The 20,100-nt window shown below is 42.2% G+C and overlaps 1 protein-coding gene across 1 annotated transcript in view; it reads right to left on the bottom strand.

Moving 5' to 3' along the window:
- The window catches only part of mrpl23 (mitochondrial ribosomal protein L23), a 119,631-nt gene that overhangs the window by 92,113 nt on the left and 7,418 nt on the right, over window positions 1-20,100 (bottom strand). Inside the window, exon 2 of the mRNA XM_029758492.1 lies at window positions 8,341-8,463. Within this exon, the coding sequence (XP_029614352.1) occupies window positions 8,341-8,463 (123 nt within the window). The remainder of the gene's footprint in view (window positions 1-8,340; window positions 8,464-20,100) is intronic.

Raw genomic sequence — 20,100 nt, forward strand, 5'->3', positions numbered from 1 at the left:
CCCGACGTCCACAGGTGGGGGTTGTGCTTACAGCCCAACACCGTGCAGGACGTTTGGCATTTGCCAGAGAACACCAAGATTGGCAAATTCGCCACTGATGCCCTGTGCTCTTCACAGATGAAAGCAGGTTCACACTGAGCACGTGACAGACGTGACAGAGTCTGGAGACGCCGTGGAGAACGTTCTGCTGCCTGCAACATCCTCCAGCATGACCGGTTTGGCGGTGGGTCAGTCATGGTGTGGGGTGGCATTTCTTTGGGGGGGCCGCACAGCCCTCCATGTGCTCGCCAGAGGTAGCCTGACTGCCATTAGGTACCGAGATGAGATCCTCAGACCTCGTGAGACCATATGCTGGTGCGGTTGGCCCTGGGTTCCTCCTAATGCAAGACAATGCTAGACCTCATGTGGCTGGAGTGTGTCAGCAGTTCCTGCGAGAGGAAAGCATTGATGCTATGGACTGGCCCGCCCGTTCCCCAGATCTGAATCCAATTGAGCACATCTGGGACATCATGTCTCGCTCCATCCACCAACGCCACATTGCACCACAGACTGTCCAGGAGTTGGCGGATGCTTTAGTCCAGGTGTGGGAGGAGATCCCTCAGGAGACCATCCGCCACCTCATCAGGAGCATGCCCAGGCGTTGTAGGGAGGTCATACAGGCACGTGGAGGCCACACACACTACTGAGCCTCATTTTGACTTGTTTTAAGGACATTACATCAAAGTTGGATCAGCCTGTAGTGCGGTTTTCCACTTTAATTTTGAGTGTGACTCCAAATCCAGACCTCCATGGGTTGATAAATTGGATTTCCATTGATTATTTTTGTGTGATTTTGTTGTCAGCACATTCAACTATGTAAAGAAAAAAGTATTTAATAAGATTATTTCTTTCATTCAGATCTAGGATGTGTTATTTTAGTGTTCCCTTTATTTTTTTGAGCAGTGTAGTTTCTAGGCCAAACCGTCGGTTGCTACAGATGTCTCATGGTCTGACAAACACTGCTCTAGCTCTGCCACCTTTCACCACAGATGCGGAAGTCATGGATTGAGGATTTCGGTGCAATGAGACCGTTCAAATGCAAAAAAATACAGATCTCTAGCTTAAACTGACAGATTTTGATGGGGATTGTTTTGTAATTTAGATTGATGCACAGGTATTTCTATTAAGATTACATACCATAAACTAAATGTGATTTCTGTCATTCTGAGAACCATAGGGGGTTAAATGCTATCTTTCCAATTCAGAGACTCCGGATGGTGGAACCAAAGAGATGAAGCAGAGCATGTAACCATGGCAACCCCCTGCCAAAACAACAACACTGTTATTTTGTTCAACAGGTAGAATACATGATCCCAAGTTCACAGAATGAATGAATATATCGTAGAGATCCTATAAAATTACTAGAGGGGCTATGTCATAAACCTTCAAAGTTCCAGATTTGGGTGAAAATGGCAGCCATATTGGTCAGGGAGAAACCAGTGTAATTGGCATGAATGGCAGTGCAGGCATATTCCGATCAGAAATTGTGCAGTAAAATTGTCAACTTAAAATATTGTCATAATTATAAACACAGTTTACACTAGAGGTCGACCGATTATGATTTTTCAACGCCGATACCGATTATCGGAGGGCTAAAAAAACAGCCACTACCGATTAAAATCGGCCAATTTATATTATTTATTTGTAATAATGACAATTACAACAATACTGAATGAATACTTATTTTAACTTACAATAATACATCAATAAAATCAATTTAGCCTCAAATAAATAATGAAACATGTTCGATTTGGTTTAAATAATGCAAAAACAAAGTGTTGGAGAAGAAAGTAAAAGTGCAATATGTGCCATGTAAAAAAGCTAACATTTAAGATCCTTGCTCAGAACATGAGAACATATGAAAGCTGGTGGTTCCTATTAACATGAGTCTTCAATATTCCCAGGTAAGAAGTTTTAGGTTGTAGTCATTATAGGAATTATAGGACTATTTCTCTCTATACGATTTGTACTTCATACACTTTTGACTACTGGATGTTCTTATAGGCACTTTAGTATTGCCAGTGTAACAGTATAGCTTCCGTTCCTCTCCTCGCTCCTACCTGGGCTCAAACCAGGAACACATCGACAACAGCCACCCTCGAAGCAGCGTTACCCATGCAGAGCAAGGGGAACAACTACTCCAAGTCTCAGAGCGAGTGACGTTTGAAACGCTATTAGCGCGCACCCCGCTAACTAGCTAGCCATTTCACATCGGTTACACCAGCCTAATCTCGGGTGTTGATAGGCTTGAAGTCATAAACAGCGCAATGCATGAAGTATTCCGAAGAGCTGCTGGCAAACGCACGAAAGTGCTGTTTGAATGAATGCTTACGAGCCTGCTGGTGCCTACCACCGCTCAGTCAGACTGCTCTATCAAATATCAAATCATAGACTTAATTATAACATAACACACAGAAATACGAGCCTTTGGTCATTAAAATGGTCGAATCCGGAAACTATCATTTCGAAAACGTTTATTCTTTCAGTGAAATACGGAACCGTTCCGTATTTTATCTAACGGATGGCATCCCTAAATCTAAATATTGCTGTTACATTGTACAACCTTCAATGTTATGTCATAATTAATTACGGCCTTTGTTAGGAATAAACGGACTTCACACAGTTCGCAATGAGCCAGGCGGCCCAAACTGCTGCATATACCCTGACTGCTTGCAAGGAACGCAAGAGAAGTGACACAATTTCCCTAGTTAAAATAAATTCATGTTAGCAGGCAATATTAACTAAATATGCAGGTTTAAAAATATATACTTGTGTATTGATTTTAAAGAAAGGCATTGATGTTTATGGTTAGGTACATTGGTGCAACGACAGTGCTTTTTCGCAAATGCGCTTGTTAAATCATCACCCGTTTGTCGAAGTAGGCTGTGATTCAATGAGAAATAACGCAGGACACGCTAGATAAACTAGTAATATCATCAACCATGTGTAGTTAACTAGTGATTATGTTAAGATTGATTGTTTTTTTATAAGATAAATTTAATGCTAGCTAGCAACTTACCTTGGCTTCTTGCTGCCCTCGCGTAACAGGTAGTCAGCCTGCCACGCAGGCTCCTCGTGGAGTGCAATGTAAGGCAGGTGGTTAGAGCGTTGGACTAGTAACCGGAAGGTTGCAAAAACGAATCCCCGAGCTGACAAGGTAAAAATCAGTCGTTCTGCCCCTGAACAAGGCAGTTTACCCACCGTTCCTAGGCCGTCATTGAAAATAAGAATGTGTTCTTAACTGACATGCCTAGTTAAAAAAAAATCTGCAAATCGGTGTCCAGAAATACCGATTACCAATTGTTATGAAAACTTGAAATCGGCCCTAATTAAATCGGACATTCCGATTAATCGGTCGACCTCTAGTTTATACAGGTTTTATACCGATGTTCTGTGTAAACCTCTAAAATACTGTATATGTAAACAGACCACAAATGTTAAAACTGTTGCTTTCGTGGAAAGCTGTGAATGCTATGATAACATACAATATTAGTACAACTTGTCTAAGTCCTATCATCAACTGATTTCAGTCAGTGTATGGCTGTGGATTGACTTTTATTGTTTGAATGGAATGCTGGCATATTGGCAGTTCATTTGAAACATTTATGGAATAATTCCTCTAAAACTGTCTGGCTGGCTAGCTAACAGACATACGGTGCAGATACATACTTCAAATTCCTTATTTTACACAATATCTTATCACAGCACTGGCAAACCATAGTTGACCAACTCCCTGACCAAAATTGCTGACCTTTATCCCATCATAAGACGGTTCATGTCCATTACAGTATTCCAATTCCTAATTATATGGAACACATACTGTATTGTCTATGTTGTGAGCAACAGACATTTATCTCAACCCCCCCACCCCACCCCAAAGAAACACTCACATTGAACTGCACAAGACAAGAGTCCACTAAGTGTGTGTGTGTGTGTGTGTGTGTGTGTGTGTGTGTGTGTGTGTGTGTATCCTGAAATCTGAAGCCAGTCACTGTTCTCTTACACAAGAATGTGTATGTAAACCTAGAACAACGATGGCGCTGAAGAAAGGAAGAGATACTTCAAGACCACAAAATGACTCAATGAACACTCAAAATGACAAGAGAAACCAAACGATCTCAGCGCTAAGGAAGCGAGAGAGAAACACTCCCCGGTTGTTTTGAGCCAGTCAAAGTGCCAAGGAAGGATTAGGAGACGGCTGCATAGTTTTCGAAACGTTTGCAGAGCGTTTGGGAAGTGTATAATAAAAAAGCGAGGAGAAGAGAGAACGAGTCGAGTTCCGTCCTGCGAGTCCACAGAATAAAATAGGACCTCTATGGGTGTCTTGATTTCAGGCCCCAGGTGCTAGGCAGACAAAGCTAACCTTGTGTTCGTCCTGAGAAAAACTAAATTAAAGCACTCAAGAAAGGCTCACTACAAAAACGCTACTACCTACGGACACAATCACAATCAACACTTTCTTGTAGTGACGGCACAGTAGTCACAGGGTTTCCGTTAGATGGTAATAGCCGGCTTTCGGCTGATCATTATTTTTTTAAAGCTGATAAATAATATTGGGGGAGGTGGAAAGCCCATTGCGAAATAATGCATTTTAGCCTAATAATGAAATACCAGTCGATGTAGCGCGAGAGCTGCCAAAAACAGCTCAAATAGGTGTTTGTTTCTGCTGGAGTGAAACATGCTTTAATAAGCCCAATCAGTGTGCAACATTTTTAAAAGAAATCGCGTGTAAAAAAGAAAAACCAAAATGGCCACAATTATAAAGGAAACATTTATTTGTTAGAATCCGGAACGTTTTACTACATATGAGGCATGTCTTACCTTGCTTCAAAGTAGCCTAGCCAAAATCCCACCAAACGTGCAGGTTTTGATTTGCAAAAACTTCCATATGCCATTGAAACATCAAGCCGTTTCCTCTCATGTTCTATTGGTTTTCAAATAAACTTTCTTTCATTGTCCAGTAGCCAAAGGCACAATCCTAGTCATTATCAACGCATGCTAGTTGTTGAATATTTACATGTCTCCTCTTTCAAAATTTTGAATGGATATTTTTATTTCTGTCACATGAAACCGCTCACAAGGATGTTTCCCCACTAATTGGATTATGAAACAAACATTCGTGCGTAGCCTACTGCCTAGTGCGCATTGCTGCGCTTATAACTTGAAGAATAGTTTACCCCTAAAAAATTGTTTAAATATTGTTTAGCACCATTTTAACGTTCTGATCTGTTGCATGAGCCTCACTGCTTTTTAAAATGTTGGATGTAGGCATTGTTGTATGAATTTTGGATCTATCATCCCACAATTGTCCCAGGGTCTGTTTGGAATAGGCTATTTCTTCTTGCATAGAACGACAAGCTGACCAATAGAATTGGTCAACTTTTCTATATTGGGGAAATAGATTGACAGACTACTGCTTTTTCAATGCAGCGCGTAGTTACTTAGAGTAGGCATAAGCAATATACATTCCTTCTTTCTTTGCACAGGAAAATGTTGGCCTTTTATAAAACACATTTCATGCAATTCTACTACACGTTATATGAGTGGAGACTTAGCAGAATATTTTTTAATACAACAAAAATGACAGGGTAGTCAACTCTGCTAACACTGACAAACATACCAATAAAAACAATTTTTTGTGATCATTTATTAGGCCTTCGAAAAAGGGGAGACACAAATACAATGACGGTAATCTAACCTGGAATCAAATCAAACGTTATTTGTCACATGCGCCGAATACAACAGGTGTAGAGACCATACAGTGAAATTATTACTTACAAGCCCTTAATTAACAATGCAGTTAAGAAAAATATCTAAAAAAAAGAAGAAATAAAGTAACAAATAATTAAAGAGCAGCAGTAAAATAACAATAGCGAGACTATATACAGGGGGTACCGGTACAGAGTCAATGTGCGAAGGCACTGGTTAGTCGAGTTAATATATATATAGCAGTCTGGGTAGCCATTTGATTAGATGTTCAGGAGTCTTATGGCTTGGGGGTAGAAGCTGTTTAGAGGCCTCTTGGACCTAGACTTGATGCTCCGGTACCGCTTGCCATGCGGAAGCAGAGAGAACAGTCTATGACTAGGGTGGCTGGAGTCTTTGACCATCACTGGGCCTTCCTCTGACACCGCCTGGTATAGAGGTCCTGGATGGCAGAGAGCTTGGCCCCAGTGATGTACTGGCTTGGTGTGCTTGGACCATGTTAGTTTGTTGGTGATGTGGACAGCAAGGAACTTGAAGTTCTCAACCTGCTCCCCTACAGCCCCGTCCATGAGAAAGGGGGTGTGCTCGGTTCTCCTTTCCCTGTAGTCCACAATCATCTCCTTAGTCTTGATCACGTTGAGGGAGAGGTTGTTGTCCTGGCACCAAACGGCCAGGTCTCTGACCTCCTCCCTATATGCTGTCTCGTCGTTGTCGGTGATCAGGCCTACCACTGTTGTGTCATCGGCAAACTTAATGATGGAGTCGTGCCTGGCCATGCAGTCATGAGTGAACAGGGAGTAAAGGAAGAGGAAAGTGAATGATAAAAACGGTGAATATGCACACTCACCGGGACATGACCGATCTCCGCTGGTGCCAATACTTTTTGCTCAATTAAGTTGAGAATTTTGATAATGAAAAGACTGTCTTTTAGTTGTCTTCTCTTTACAGCAATAGCCATTTGTTTTCCAAACTGTTTTTCCACAAATGTATTTTTAAATATTGCGACTCAATCATCTATTTGGTATTTGAGGCGCGATTTGCCCAAATTGCGGGCCCTTCCGACTGTAGGCTATGCCATTTAAAACGATCCACAGCTTTTTATTTAAAGAAGCGAATTATCCTCTGTGGTCAAATCATGCTTTCTGGTATAGCCGCCTATTTTGAATGAATTTATTTATTTCTGTATATACAGTAGTACGCTAATTAGGCTATACAATTTTGGCATTTTAATGCAATTTACTTTAGGGAAAACTTATCTTCCCCTAGCCTTATGGATGCTCCGCCTATGTATCTTCAAATTCCTCATTGGAATTCGGTAAGAATTACGCACGCTGTTGCATTCGAGCTGCATGTTCTGTTAAGATGAAATACCATTAACTAAATGTGATTTCTGTCATTCTGAGAACCGTAGGTGGACGCCCTAATCAGGTCACGAAACCAATGCATATGGGTCCGGTAAATTTTTTAAATGTTCTGTAACTAAAAAATGCTGCCGGTCAAACGTCCGGCGCCACGTTTTCCAAATGGAAACCCTGAGTAGTCATCAATACGTACATTAGGTGATCCGGGGAGGGTATAGATGTGTGTAAGCGAGTGAGAGAGACAGTGTGTGTGTGTGTGTTTATATTTGTGTGAGCATGTGTGTCTGTCTGAAGAGGATCAACAAGGTGTAGTAAACACACTGTTTTTTGGGGTGTGGAGGTATAGCAACCATGTGCCTCTCCCTGGCCCAGGCAAAGGCCCCAGGGAAAAAATAAATAACATTTCACCCACACACATGGAGTCTGGGGCGGGAACCCAGTACCTGAATGAATAGATTAGGAATAAGCCCCTGCAAAGACTGGTTTGATGCTCTACTTGAAGCATCAATTTAAATTCAGTGGAGTCATTGGACTGTCTGATGATAGAAGCAGCAGATGACTTGTGACCTACTTCTTGGACCAAGACAATGGCATTGTGGCAAGAAATGTAATGCCAACAAGACCCCAATAAAATGATAGTACATCTCTCAACTCTTTGTATCTACGGCTCTGGATGGTAATAATCGTTCCCTGTACATGCTTGATGTCATGGTTAAGTTGTGCGAACATGGATGAACTGAGCTAGCAGAGCAATAACACTCACAGTAAGAACAAGTTGCCCTTGAAAATATACCTGACCCTGAATCAATAGTTTGGGGAAGACACTACCTACTCAGTTCTGTTCTTCCCATCTCATGCTCAGTCAATCAGCTCAGTACTGGGGTCAGAGGAACAACCTACAGTAGCCTGAAGCCGATGGCTGCCGTTCATTTCTTTAGGTTAGCACTCCATCTAGTGGCCAGGATGCAGACCAGCACTTGTTCACTCCACCTCATGGAAATGGACTGGTGTAAGACATACAGTGAAGCTTCTTACACAGCCATCTAATGCTTTTAAATCTATGAGGGGGCGGGGAACATGTACACTAAGTAAAAGGAGGAGAAATGGAATTGGGTTCTGAGCTGGGGTCTGATTATCAACCATTCTCACCCTCAGTGTGCCCTCATTCGTTTGGACACAAATTTAATTTACAACTCACAGTGCTGTTACAGGTCATTAAAAAAAACAGACTTACTCCATGGGGATTCTGAACTGCACCGTGTCCTGAGGCTGCTCCTTCCCTGGTCGGACCAGAGTCAGGGAGAATGGCGGCCGGAAGATCCTCAGTTGGGGGTTCCCGATCTGGTACAGCGGGTATCTGTATGGAAAACCGGAGACTGGGTTGAAGGAGAGCCCAAGCACACTTTCCAGGGTCAGTTTCCCAGACCCCTACTCCTGGACTAAAAGGTATGCCCAATATTGATGATCAATGAAAGTGTTTTTAGTCCAAGAACAGTTTTAATAATCTGGCTCCAGGAAACTGGTCCATACAATCAATGCTTATTTTACCCTTTTTGTGGCTATAGCAATGCTTTTGGCCTGGTCTTCTTCTGAACATTACAGATTAACAGTGAGAGTAGAAAGTGAGCAGGTGCAGTCAGCACAATATAGGGAAGGGGACTAATGTCATTGGACCCATGTCAATGGGGTGCATTTCAATAGTCCTGGTCCTCCCCTCTTCTCCAGTCCTAGGTGCATGACAGGTTAAAATGTGTCAAGGAGTCTCTAGCTTTCGAGTTAAAGAAAGTCTGTTCAATCAATTTGTCAATATCAAATATTTTTTACCACAAGTAATTTTAACTAGTCCCTTAGCCCGACTACCCATCTAAATTAAACTAGCTTTTCTTCTCCACAATTAATCTGGGTTTGCTGCTCGGAGCACGTCTCTGAAGCCTCTGAGCTGGAGGAGCATGTATCAATCCTGCTATAGGACTCATTGCGGCTAGCCTAAAGATTCCGACCTTACAGTCGACGTAAATACACGTTGTGCCATCTGCTGATGTAAGTAAAAAGGGCTTTATAAACACATTTGATTGATTGATTTTCCCTCATGATATCAGCAGGTTACAGGAAGTTGAATTTAAGACTAAGACCTTTTATTGCACTCACAATAGCACCTTTGGCAGCGATTACAACCTCAAGTCTTATTTGGCATGATGCTACAAGCTTGGCACCCCTGTATCTGGGGAGTTTCTCCCATTCTTCTCTGCAGATCCTCTCAAGCTCTGTCAGGTTGGATGGGGGGTGTCACAGAACAGCTATTTTCAGGTCTCTCCAGAGATGTTCGATCTGGTTCAAGTCCGGGATCTGGCTGGGCGACTCAAGGACATTCAGAGACTTGTCCCAAAGCCACTCGTACATTGTCTTGGCTGTGTGCTTAGGTGAACCTTCACCCCAGTCTGAGGTCATGAGTGCTCTGGAGCAGGTTTTCATCAAGGATAACTCAGTATTTTGCGCCGTTCATCTTTCTAGATCCTGACTAGTCTCCCAGTCAGTCCCTTCTGCTGAAAAACATCCCGACAGCATGATGCTGCCACCACCATGCCTTTTACTGAGGAGTGTCTTCTGTCTGGCCACTACCACCAATGCCTGATTGGTGGAGTGCTGCAGAGATGGTTGTCCTTCTGGAAAGTTCTCCCATCTCCACAGAGGAACTCCAGAGCCCTGTCAGAGTGACAATCGGGTTCTGGGTCACCTCACTGACCAAGGCCCTTCTCCCCCGTTTGCTCAGTTTGGTCGGGCGGCCAGCTTTAGAAAGAGTCTTGGTCGTTCCAAATTTCTTCCATTTAAGAATGATATAGGTCTCTGTGTTCTTGGGGACCTTCAATGATGCAGACATTTTTTTGTACCGTTCACCAGATCTGTGCCACAGAGCTCTACGGACATTTCCTTCAACCACATGGCTTGGGTTTTGCTCTGACATGCACTGTCAACTGTGGGACCTTATATAGACAGGTGTGTGCCTTTCCAAATCATGTCCAATCAATTGAATTTACCCCAGGTGGACTCCAATCAAGTTGTAGAAAAAGCTCAAGAATGATCAATGGAAACAGGATACGCCTGAGCTCAATTTTGAGTCTCATAGCAAAGGGTGCATTCAAATTGCTATCAATAAAATACAATTGTGTTCTTTGTCCGTAGCTCATGCCTGCCCATAGCATAACCCCACCACCAATATTCACAACATTGACATCAGTAAACCGCTCGCCCACACGACGCCATACATGCCTTCTGCCATCTTCCCGGTACAGTTGAAACCAGAATTCATCCATGAAAATCCCACTTCTCCAGCATGCCAGTGGCCATATAAGGTGAGCATTTTCCCACTGAAAGTGATTATGACGTCGAACTGCAGTCAGGTCAAAACCCTGGTGAGGATGACAAGCATGCAGATGAGCTTCGCTGAGACAGGTTCTGACAGTTTGGGCAGAAATTCTTTGGTTGTGCAAACCAGTTTCATCAGCTGTCCGGGTGACTGGTCTCAAACAATCCTGCAGGTGAAGAAGCCGGATGTGGAGGTCTTGGGTTGGCATGGTTACATGTGTTCTGAGACCGATTGGAAGTACTGCCAAATTCTCTAAAACGATGTTGGAGGCGGCTTATTGTAAAGAAATTAACATTCAATTCTCTGGCAACAGCTCTGGTGGACAGTTCTGCAGTAAGCATTCCAATTACACACGCCCTCAAAACCTGAGACATCTGTAGTATTGTGTTATGTGAAAAAAGTGCACATTTTAGAGTGGCATTTTATTGTCCCCAACACAAGCTGCACCTGTGTAATGACCATGCTGTTTAAATCAGCTTACTAGTATGCCACTAGGGTTGCAAAGGGTCGGACATTTTCCATGGGAGGTTAAGCCTGGGAATTTGGGGAATTTCGCTTAAAATTCATAAAAAAAGTTAACTTATAACAGTGAACCTTTTTTGTGGGATACACATAAGGCAATTCTAGGTCTTGTGGCATATTTTGGTTAAACTATCCCCAATTCAATGGAATTGCAACCCTCAGCATGCACAGTGCATTCTTCCATCACATGTGCAGTGCACTCTTCCATCAAATGTACAGATGATTCTCAAGATCTTGCACACTAATGAGATGCTATTGAGCCCACACTACTACACTGTCTGAGCCAAGGACTACATGCTTTCTGGTAAGTTGTGATTACAATCAAATCCATTTTTATTTGTCACATATGCCGAATACAACAGGTGTAGACCTTACAGTGAAATGCTTACTTACAAGCCCTTAAACCAACAATGTCGTTTTAAGAAAATACCAATACTACTTGGGGTGAATATATTTTCTAGGACATACATGATTTTTTTAAACTAGTAAATATTAGCCTACAGAAAAGTGTGGTCAAAACATTTCTAACTTGTTAACAATTTCTGCTAGTTGGGTTTTAGCTTGTGGGTTTAGCTTGCTTGAGCCTGCTAACTGAGGAGTGTTAATTCACCTGTTTCCATACATGTTTCATTTTAAAACATTTATCTCACAAAGGAGTTGTTTAAGCTAACTGCTTAACGATTTATCTGTACATGGAATTGTAATTTTTTTTTTCCTATATTTTTTTCCTAATCTTTACAGGAAAATGCCACGAGCACTATCTGATGTGTGGAGACATTTCACTGCAGCTAATGTAGAAGGAAAAGCTGTGTACATTTGCAAATACTGTGCCAAATCATATGTGAAGAATGCAACAAAGATGCAGAATCATCTGGCCAAGTGCATAAAGTACCCTCAGAACAAGCAACCCCTGACAAAAGTCCCTCTACTTCTATTTGAGGTGAAAATGATGAATCAGACACCTTATCGATAGCAACAGCTCATGGTCCTCCTGGAATCAGAAGTTTGTTTGACTCAATGGAGGAATAGTCAGAGAAATGCTGATGAATGTTTTCTTGAGCTGTGTATGCAACTGGTTCACCTCTGATGCTCACCCGCAATGTGTATTGGAAGAGATTTCTGAATGTTCTTCGCCCAGCATACACCCCTCCAACCAGACATGCATCATCTACTAATTTGCTGGATGCAGAGTTCAACAGAGTTCAAGTGAAGGTCAAGTAAATCATAGAGAAAGCAGACTGTACTGCAATCATCTCTGATGGGTGGTCGAATGTTCGTGGGCAAGGAAAAATTAACTACATCATCTACACCCCTCAACCAGTATTCAACAAGAGCACAGACAAGGGACAACAGACACACCAGTCTCCACATTGCAGATGAGCTGAAGGCAGTCATCAATTACCTTGGACAACAGAAGGTATTTGCACTGGTGACAGAATATGATGCAAACATGAAGGCTGCTTGGTCTAAAGTTGAGTCCTACCCTTACATCACACCCATTTGCTGTGCTGCTCATGCATTGAATCTGCTCCTCAAGGACATCATGGCACTGAAAACAATGGATACACTCTACAAGAGAGCCAAGGAAACTGTTAGCTATTTGAAGAGTCATCAAGTTATAGCAGCAATCTACCTCACCAAGCAAAGTGAGAAGAATAAAAGCACCACATTGAAGCTGCCCAGCAACACCTGTTGGAATGGTGTTGTCATCATGTTTGACAGTCTCCTGGAGGGGATGGAGTCTTCTCAAGAAATGGCCATATCAGTCTGCCAATATGGACAGCCCCATCAAGAGGATCCTCCTGGATGATGTATTTTGGGAGTGTGGTAAGCAGCCTGAAAGTCCTGAAACCTATAGCAGTAGCCATTGCACGGATTGAGGGAGACAATGCCATCCTGTCTGATGTTCAGACTCTCCTTGCAGATGTAAGAGAAGAAATCCGTACTGTACTGCCCACTTCACTGTTGCTCCAAGCAGAGGATACTGCAGTTCTGAAATACATCAAAAAGCATGAAGACTTCTGCCTGAAGCCCATACACTCCGCAGCGTACATGTTGGACCCCAAGTATGCTGGCAAGAGCATCCTGTCTGGTGCAGAGATCAACAAGGCCTATGGTGTCATTACTACCATGTCTCGCCACCTTGGCCTGGATAAGGGCAAGGTTCTTGGCAGTCTGGCAAAGTACACTTCCAAGCAAGGGCTTTGGGATGGAGAAGCAATATGGCAGTCGTGCCAACATATCTCATCAGCCACCTGGTGGAAGGGACTTTGTGGATCTGAGGCTCTTTCCCCTGTTGCCTCCATCATCCTCCAAATCCCACCAACATCAGCCGCCTCAGAGCGCAACTGGTCCTTGTTTGGGAACACACACACCAAAGCATGCAACAAGCTGACCAATACAAGGGTTGAAAAATTGGTGGACATCTGGGCAAATTTGAGGCTTTTTGAGCCCGACAACGATTCATCCTCAACAAGGTTGGAAAGTGACAGTGAAGATGAGGCCTCAGAGTCTGATGTTCAAGAAGTGGACATTGAGGAGGCCCAGGAAGAAGACATGGAAGTCTGAGAGCAAGACAGCCTAGAAACTAAAGCTTTGGTTATCATTTTACAGATGTATGTTGAAAATGTTTTTGGGAGATGTGAGATGGATCATTGGGGGATCATTCAATATTCCCTTTCTTTTGCTGTTCAGTGAAATCATCCCATGTGAAGAGTCAACTCATTTAATTAAAGTTCAATTCATAACTTAAGTTTTATTTATATTGGAAGGATTTAATAATTTACAATTATGTCTACCTATCATAAGGTAAAAGGTTTATGTTTCTGTCTCCATATGATACGTTAGATTAAAAAACAAGAGCTGGCGCACACCCAGAAAAAAATAGTTTGTGTGGAGGTGCTAACTAACGGTGAAAAAACTATAAAAATAAAGTCGCACACTCCATGTATAAACTCCCAGCAATTGAATGTGTATTCACCAACGTTTCGGCATCACTTTGCCTTCTTCAGGGTGATGTCATGAATACTAAAACCAGGTTATGGACACACCTCACTATTATCATTGGTTGCACTAATTGCTCTGTTTGTCTCCATAACCTGGTTCTAGTATTCATGACATCACCCTGAAGAAGGCACAGTGATGCCGAAACGTTGGTAAATACACATTAAATTGCTGGGAGTTTATACATGGTGTGTGTGACATTCTTTATTTTGATAGTTTATAGCCCATATGATGTGGTAAAAAAAACACAGCAAACAAAGAAACTGACCTTTTTCAGGACCCTGTCCTTCAAAGATAATTTGTAAAAATACAAATAGCTTCACAGATCTTCATTATAAAGGGTTTAACCTCTAGGGTAGGGGGCAGTACTTGCACGGCCGGATAAAAAAACGTACCCGATTTAATCTGGTTATTACTACTGCCCAGAAACTAGAATATGCATTTAATTATTGGCTTTGGATAGAAAACACCCTAAAGTTTCTAAAACTGTTTGAATGGTGTCTGTGAGTATAACAGAACTCATATGGCAGGCAAAAACGTCACCCTTCGTCACCCTTCGGATAGTGTCTTGAACGCACGAACAAAACAGAGGATATTTGAACATAACTATGGATTATTTTGAACCAAACCAACATTTGTTATTGAAGTAGAAGTCCTGGGAGTGCATTCTGATGAAGAACAGCAAAGGCAATCACATTTTTCTAATAGTAAATCGGAGTTTGGTGAGGGCCAAACTTGGTGGGTGTCAAATTAGCTAGCCCGTGACGGCTGGGCTATCTACTCAGAATATTGCAAAATGTGCTTTTGCCGAAAAGCTATTTTAAAATCGGACATAGCGATTGCATAAAGGAGTTCTGTATCTATAATTCTTAAAATAATTATGTTTTTTGTGAACGTTTATCGTGAGTAATTTAGTAAATTCACCGGAAGTTTGCGGTGGGTATGCTAGTTCTGAACGTCACATGCTAATGTAAAAAGCTGGTTTTTGATATAAATATGAACTTGATTGAACAAAACATGCATGTATTGTATAACAATGTCCTAGGAGTGTCATCTGATGAAGATCATCAAAGGTTAGTGCTGCATTTAGCTGTGGTTTGGGTTTATGTGACATTATGCTAGCTTGAAAAATGGGTGTCTGATTATTTCTGGCTGGGTACTCTGCTGACATAATCTAATGTTTTGCTTTCGTTGTAAAGCCTTTTTGAAATCGAACAGTGTGGTTAGATTAACCTGTTATGGCTAGGGGGCAGTATTTTCACGGCCGGATAAAAAATTTAATCTGATTATTACTCCTGCCCAGTAACTAGAACATGCATATAATTATTGGCTTTGGATAGAAAACACCCTAAAGTTTCTAAAACTGTTTGAATGGTGTCTGTGAGTATAACAGAACTCATTTGGCAGGCCAAAACATGAGAAGATTCTGTACAGGAAGTACCCTGTCTGACCATTTCTTGCCCTTCTTGATTATCTCTATCCATTACAGTGGATCTCTGCTGTTACGTGACACTTCCTACGGCTCCCATGGGATCTCAGAAGGTGGCAAAAAGCTGAATCGTGGCTTTGCAGGCTCTGGCTGATAAACATTAGCGCGTTTGGATAGTGGCCAGTAACAGTACTATGAGACTCAGGCTCGTGCCCGAGGGGATAGCATGCTTTTATTTTCTCTCTCTTTGTACGTATACACGCTTTGCCGGTCGGAATATTATCGCTTTTTTACGAGAAAAGTGGCATAAAAATTGATTTTAAACAGCGGTTGACATGCTTCGAAGTACGGTAATGGAATATTTAGAAATCTTTTGTCACGAAATGCGCCATGCTCGTGACCCTTATTTACACTTCAGATAGTGTCTTGAACGCACGAACAAAACGCCGCTATTTGGATATAACAATGGAGTATTTTGAACCAAACCAACATTTGTTATTGAAGTAGCAGTCCTGGGAGTGCATTCTGACGAAGAACACCAAAGGTAATCAAACTTTTCTAATAGTAAATCGGAGTTTGGTCAGGGCTAAACTTGGTCGGTGTCTAAATGGCTAGCCGTGATGGCTGGGCTATCTACTGAGAATATTGCAAAATGTGCTTTCACCGAAAAGCTATTTTAAAATCGGACATAGCGATTGCATAAAGGAGTTCTGTATCTATAATTCTTAAAATAATTGTTATGTTTTTTGTGAACGTTTATCGTGAGTAATTTAGTAAATTCACCGGATGTTTGCGGGGGGTATGCTAGTTCTGAACGTCACATGCTAATGTAAAAAAGCAGTTTTTTTATGTAAATATGAACTTGATTGAACAAAACATGCATGCATTGTATAACAATGTCCTAGGGTTGTCATCTGATGAAGATCATCAAAGGTTAGTGCTGCATTTAGCTGTGGTTTTGTTTTTTGTGACATTATATGCTAGCTTGAAAAATGGGTTTCTGATTATTTCTGGCTAGGTACTCTGCTGACATAATCTAATGTTTTGCTTTCGCTGTAAAGCCTTTTTGAAGTCGGACAGTGTGGTTAGATTAATGAGAGTCTTGTCTTTAAAATGGTGTAAAATAGTCATTTGTTTGAGAAATTGAAGTAATGGCATTTCTAAGGTATTTGAATAACGCCCCACGGTATTCCACTGGCTGTTGAGTAGGTGGGACGATTTCGTCCCACATACCCTAGAGAGGTTAAACACCGTTTCCCATGCTTGTTCAATGAACCATAAGCAATTAATGAACATGCACCTGTGGATGTCGTTAAGACTAACAGCTTACAGACGGCAGGCAATTAAGGTCAGTTATGAAAAGTTAGGACACTAAAGAGGCCTTTCTACTGACTCTGAAAAACACAACAAAAAAAGATGCCCAGGGTCCCTGCTCATCTGTGTGAACGTGCCTTAGGCATGCTGCAAGGAGGCATGAGGACTGCAGATGTGACTAGGGCAATACATTGCAATGTCCGTACTGTGAGAGGCCTAAGACAGCGCTACAGGGAGACAGGACGGACAGCTTATCGTCCTCGCAGTGGCAGACCACGTGTAACAACACCTGCACAGGATCGGTACATCCGAACATCACACCTGTGGGACAGGTACAGGATGGCAACAACTGCCTGAGTTACACCAGGAACGCACAATCCCTCCATCAGTGCTCAGACTGTCCGCAATAGGCTGAGAGAGGCTGGACTGAGGGCTTGTAGGCCTTTTGTAAGGCAGGTCCTCACCAGACATCACCGGCAACAACGTCGCCTATGGGCACAAACCCACCGTCGCTGGACCAGACAGGACTGGCCTAAAGTGCTCTTCACTGACGAGTCGCGGTTTTGCCTCACCAAGGGTGATTCGTGTTTATCATCGAAGGAATGAGCGTTACACCGAGGCCTGTACTCTGGAGCGGGATCGATTTGGAAGAACAGGGTCAGTCATGGTCTGGGGCGGTGTGTCACAGCATCATCAGACTGAGCTTGTTGTCATTGCAGGCAATCTCAACGCTGTGCGTTACAGGGAAGACATCATCCTCCCTCCCCCTTCCTGCAGGCTCATCCTGACATGGCCCTCCAGCATGACAATGCCACCATCCATACCGCTCACCCTGTGCTGGATTTCCTGCAGGACAGGAATGTCAGTGTTCTGCCATGGCCAGTGAAGAGCCCGGATCTCAATCCCATTGAGCACGTCTGGGACCTGTTGGATCGGAGGGTGAGGGCTAAGGCCATTCCCCCCAGAAAAGTCTGGGAACTTGCAGGTGCCTTGGTGGAAGAGTGGGGTAACATCTCACAGCAAGAACTAGCAAATCTGATGCAGTCCATGAGGAGGAGATGCACTGCAGTGCTTAATGCAGCTGGTGGCCACACCAGATACTGACTGTTACTTTTGATTTTGACCCCCCCTTTGTTCAGGGACACATTATTAAATTTCTGTTAGTCTGTGGATCTTGTTCAGTTTATGTCTCAGTTGTTGAATCTTATGTTCATACAAATATTTACACATGTTAAGTTTGCTTAAAATAAACACAGTTGACAGTGAGAGGACGTTTATTTTTGTTGATGAGATTATATCCAATGCAAAAAACATCTACATGTAAATGGTATTAATATTAATTCCCATATATTCCCACGGAAAGTTTCTACCTCTGAATATTGCCTAAAATGTGCAACCCTATATGCCACACCTGTCAGGTGGATGGATTACCTTGGAAAAGGAGAAATGCTCACTAACAGGGATGTAAACCAATTTGTGCACAACTTTTGAGAGAAATACAGTTTTAGTACATATGGAAAAAATTGGGGATCTTTTATTTCAGCTCATGAAACATGGGACCAACACTTTACATGTTGCGTTTATATTTTTGTTCAGTGTAGCTAACTAGCCATTTAATTTGCGCTCGCACTCAAAACACAATTTCAACAGCAGAATTATAGTCCGTGTACAAAACATTAGGAAAACATTCCTAATATTGAGTTGCAGCCCCTTTCGCCCTCAAAACAGCCTCAATTCGTCGAGGTATGAACTCTACAAGGTGTCGAAAGTGTTCCACAGGGATGCTGGCCCATGTTGACTCAAGTTGGCTGGATGTCCTTTGGGTGGTGGACCATTCTTGATACACATGGGAAACGGTTTATCGTTGCAGTTCTTGACACACTAACCGGTGCACCTGGCACTTAATGCCACACCCAGTTCAAAGGCACTTAGATCTTTTGTCTTGCCCATTCACCCTCTGAATGGCACACACACACACAATCCATGTCTCAATTGTCTCAAGGCTTAAAAATCTTTATTTAACCCGTCTCCCCCTATTCATCTACACTGATTGAAGTGGATTTAACAAGTGAGATCAATAAGGGATCATATCTTTCACCTGGTCAGGCTGTCATGAAAAGAGCAGGTGTTCCTTATGTTTTAAATACTCAGGGTATCTGAGAAATACTTAATTACAAACGTAGCTGCACCCAATAATAACAAAGTCAATATCAGCATGTGAAGTAGATGGTTAGAATAAAATCACCTAAACAAAAACGGCACTATCAATTTAGGAGTCTACAATCTCACCATGGTCAACCTGCAGATCCATGTGCCTCGCAGAGTGGAGTCTGACATTAGCAACGGCACCATGTAATGCACCCTGGACTGAAGAGGCAGACAAAGGAGAAATGTGGTGGGCCCTCTTAAATTACAAATTTCTAGAGGTAGGAATATCACAAAAATATGATCAACGGTTTATCTGAGAGAAGAAAATCTCTCGCATTAGGACATCGCCAGTATTGAAATCTGACATGTATGATAGACGTTGTCGCAATCTCCTCGAGCGTGGTTTTGATGACAAGCTATATTGAATACATTTCGCTGGTCAAAGGGTCGTGAAGCGTTCATATAGACGTTAAGTGGAACCAATAATATTGATTCAGGTAGGAAAAATAATAATTTAAATAATAATACAATTTTGAGTTGCAAGGTTTTCATCCAACAGCGACAGTATAATAATATAAATCTATGTAACTGAAGTGATTTGGTAAAATGTAAGTTACTTTCTTCAGAAATTACTTGAGTAAGAATACAGCCCACAGTAGCGCATTAATACCCACCTATGGGGAGCGGGAGTGAGAGTCAGACGCGAAACAGGGAAGATACTTTCATTGCAGGAAGCAGGTTAATGCACATTACTTTTAACCAAATAATGGTTTTAGAACCAAAATATCTGCAGAAACATTGTGTACCCTAATCACCAAAATTATCGACATTAGCAAAATTGCTTCGGTATGAGGGCAATGTCGGTAATTGTCAGTATCATTCCAGCTAAAGTTATTGTTTATCAAATTGTATAGGCTTATTAGGCTACTTTACTCTCCTCTATCTTCAACGGCCCGACTCGCACACGAGTTATATTTTGTTTGTTTTTAGTCTCAGCCTTCTGCTACACTCCTCAACCCCTCCCATCTATCTCTGAAGACTAGAGGTCGACTGATTAATCGGAATGGCTGATTAATTTTACTGCTAACCTACAAAGCATTACATGGGCTTGCTACTACCTATCTTTCCGATTTGGTCCTGCCGTACATACCTACACGTACGCTACGGTCACAAGACGCGGGCCTCCTAATTGTTCCTAGAATTTCTAAGCAAAC

Source organism: Salmo trutta, chromosome 7 (genome assembly GCF_901001165.1).
Source record: "Salmo trutta chromosome 7, fSalTru1.1, whole genome shotgun sequence".
Lineage (NCBI taxonomy): Eukaryota > Metazoa > Chordata > Actinopteri > Salmoniformes > Salmonidae > Salmo > Salmo trutta.